Genomic DNA, 1,679 nt, shown 5'->3' on the forward strand with positions numbered 1-1,679 from the left:
ATTTCAACAAAGCGGCAAAAGATATATTTACAACATCTTCCATCAATAAATTAGTGAAAGTTTACCAGCTTTCTCTACTTTTGTCTTTAGCTTCTTTCTCATATTTTTGGATAGTTCTTTCATCAACCTGGCCACTTAGAAACAATATCTGACCTCCTGTTGTAGATTTACCAGCATCTGGAACAAGAAGCAAGTCAAAACACCTTTCAGATCAAATCAATATCCTATGAAAACAAACTGTATCTTTATTCACTCAACTGTCCAAGCACGAGATGCAATTTTTATTCTATATCACTAATAATCCATAATTCAGCTTGCTTAGACGTTCTAATGTATAAACCATGTGCTATGTGCAAATAAGCCAATATTCGCCAAAGAAGTCATTTACCAAAACTGACGCTACACCATTGGTTCAACACCAGATTCCAAACGTGCACTGTACTGTTTAAGAAAATTTCAATTTTCTGCAGATTTAATTGATTTGATTCCAACTATTTGATTCAGTTATTAAGCTTGCCAAACAAACCCGTTAGGGCCTACGAATTCATTCACACTTAACATCACATACCTCAGTCTTCCTTGACCAATTTAACAAATGCAGTAATTCATAGCTTTATTTTTCAAGTGTTTAAATTTAAAAAAATTTATAGCTACCCAATTTTACCATCATGAGACCCTCAAGATGCAAGATTGTGACAGTAGAGCTTATACGCCATTTTATTAAAGAGAGTTTGATAGGTGAGACAATTGAACACAGGGTTAATAACTTAATATCTACAAAGCCTATAATTCATACGATACACATGGATGACAATACACTTAAATTATTGATAGCTGACGAATAGATGATACTGTAGAAAACCCAAACATGGGAACTCCCGATTAAAAAATAATGACATAGGAAGGAACCTTTATAATCCATCAACTTACCTACATGACCAATAAACACAACATTTAAGTGCCTTTTTTTCATCATCTCCGCCTCATCATCTTCGTCCTGTGTAGGAGGAATTTCCTTCTCTTTTGCTAAAAATCAAGGTCATGCAATCAGCCCACAAAAAAGATAAAGAAAAAAAAAAAGAACACTGCCAATTCTCATCATTATTGGAAATGAGCTGGCTAATTTTGAAAAGGAAATTTAAATTCATATGCAGCTATAAGAAAGAAATTTAAAATTCTCTTTCTACCTTTTGGTTCAACATCGATAGGTTCTGCTTGAACTTCTGGTTTTGGATCTGCAATCACCAAGGAAAACTTCTCTATAAAATTGCAAAGCTCAATAATCAATATACAGTAATGTAAATAAAAATAACATAGAGCTAATGCAATTGGAATTCCTCCTTGCTTAAGAAGTGAGTATAATTTTATTGTTATAGAATACAAAATTGTTTCAATTTCAATATTATTCTCAAATGTGAGTCTGTTCATTTGTGTCATCTACCGAATGACATTGAATGATTTTCTTCTAATATAATCAAATATTAGGCAGTAGATAAAATAATGTGCAAACTATGTATGCAATCTGCTAATTGGAATTACGAATGAGATCATTCATTCAAAATTGGAATTACTAAATTCTTTACTACCAACCTTCATCCATATGTTCAGATTTATCAACTTCTGGCTTCACATCCTCTGGCGTTACTGATCCATTAGTCTCTTCTGCATGAACCAAAGAT

At 32.6% G+C, this 1,679-nt stretch overlaps 1 protein-coding gene across 1 annotated transcript in view; it reads right to left on the reverse strand.

Moving 5' to 3' along the window:
• LOC107490675 (eukaryotic peptide chain release factor GTP-binding subunit) overlaps positions 1–1,679 on the reverse strand; it is a 7,115-nt gene that overhangs the window by 4,553 nt on the left and 883 nt on the right. The window contains 4 exon segments of the mRNA XM_016111474.3: positions 66–177; positions 931–1,026; positions 1,188–1,235; positions 1,591–1,662. Of these exon segments, the coding sequence (XP_015966960.1) occupies positions 66–177; positions 931–1,026; positions 1,188–1,235; positions 1,591–1,662 (328 nt within the window).

The sequence above is a fragment of the Arachis duranensis genome, chromosome 5 (genome assembly GCF_000817695.3).
Source record: "Arachis duranensis cultivar V14167 chromosome 5, aradu.V14167.gnm2.J7QH, whole genome shotgun sequence".
NCBI lineage: Eukaryota > Viridiplantae > Streptophyta > Magnoliopsida > Fabales > Fabaceae > Arachis > Arachis duranensis.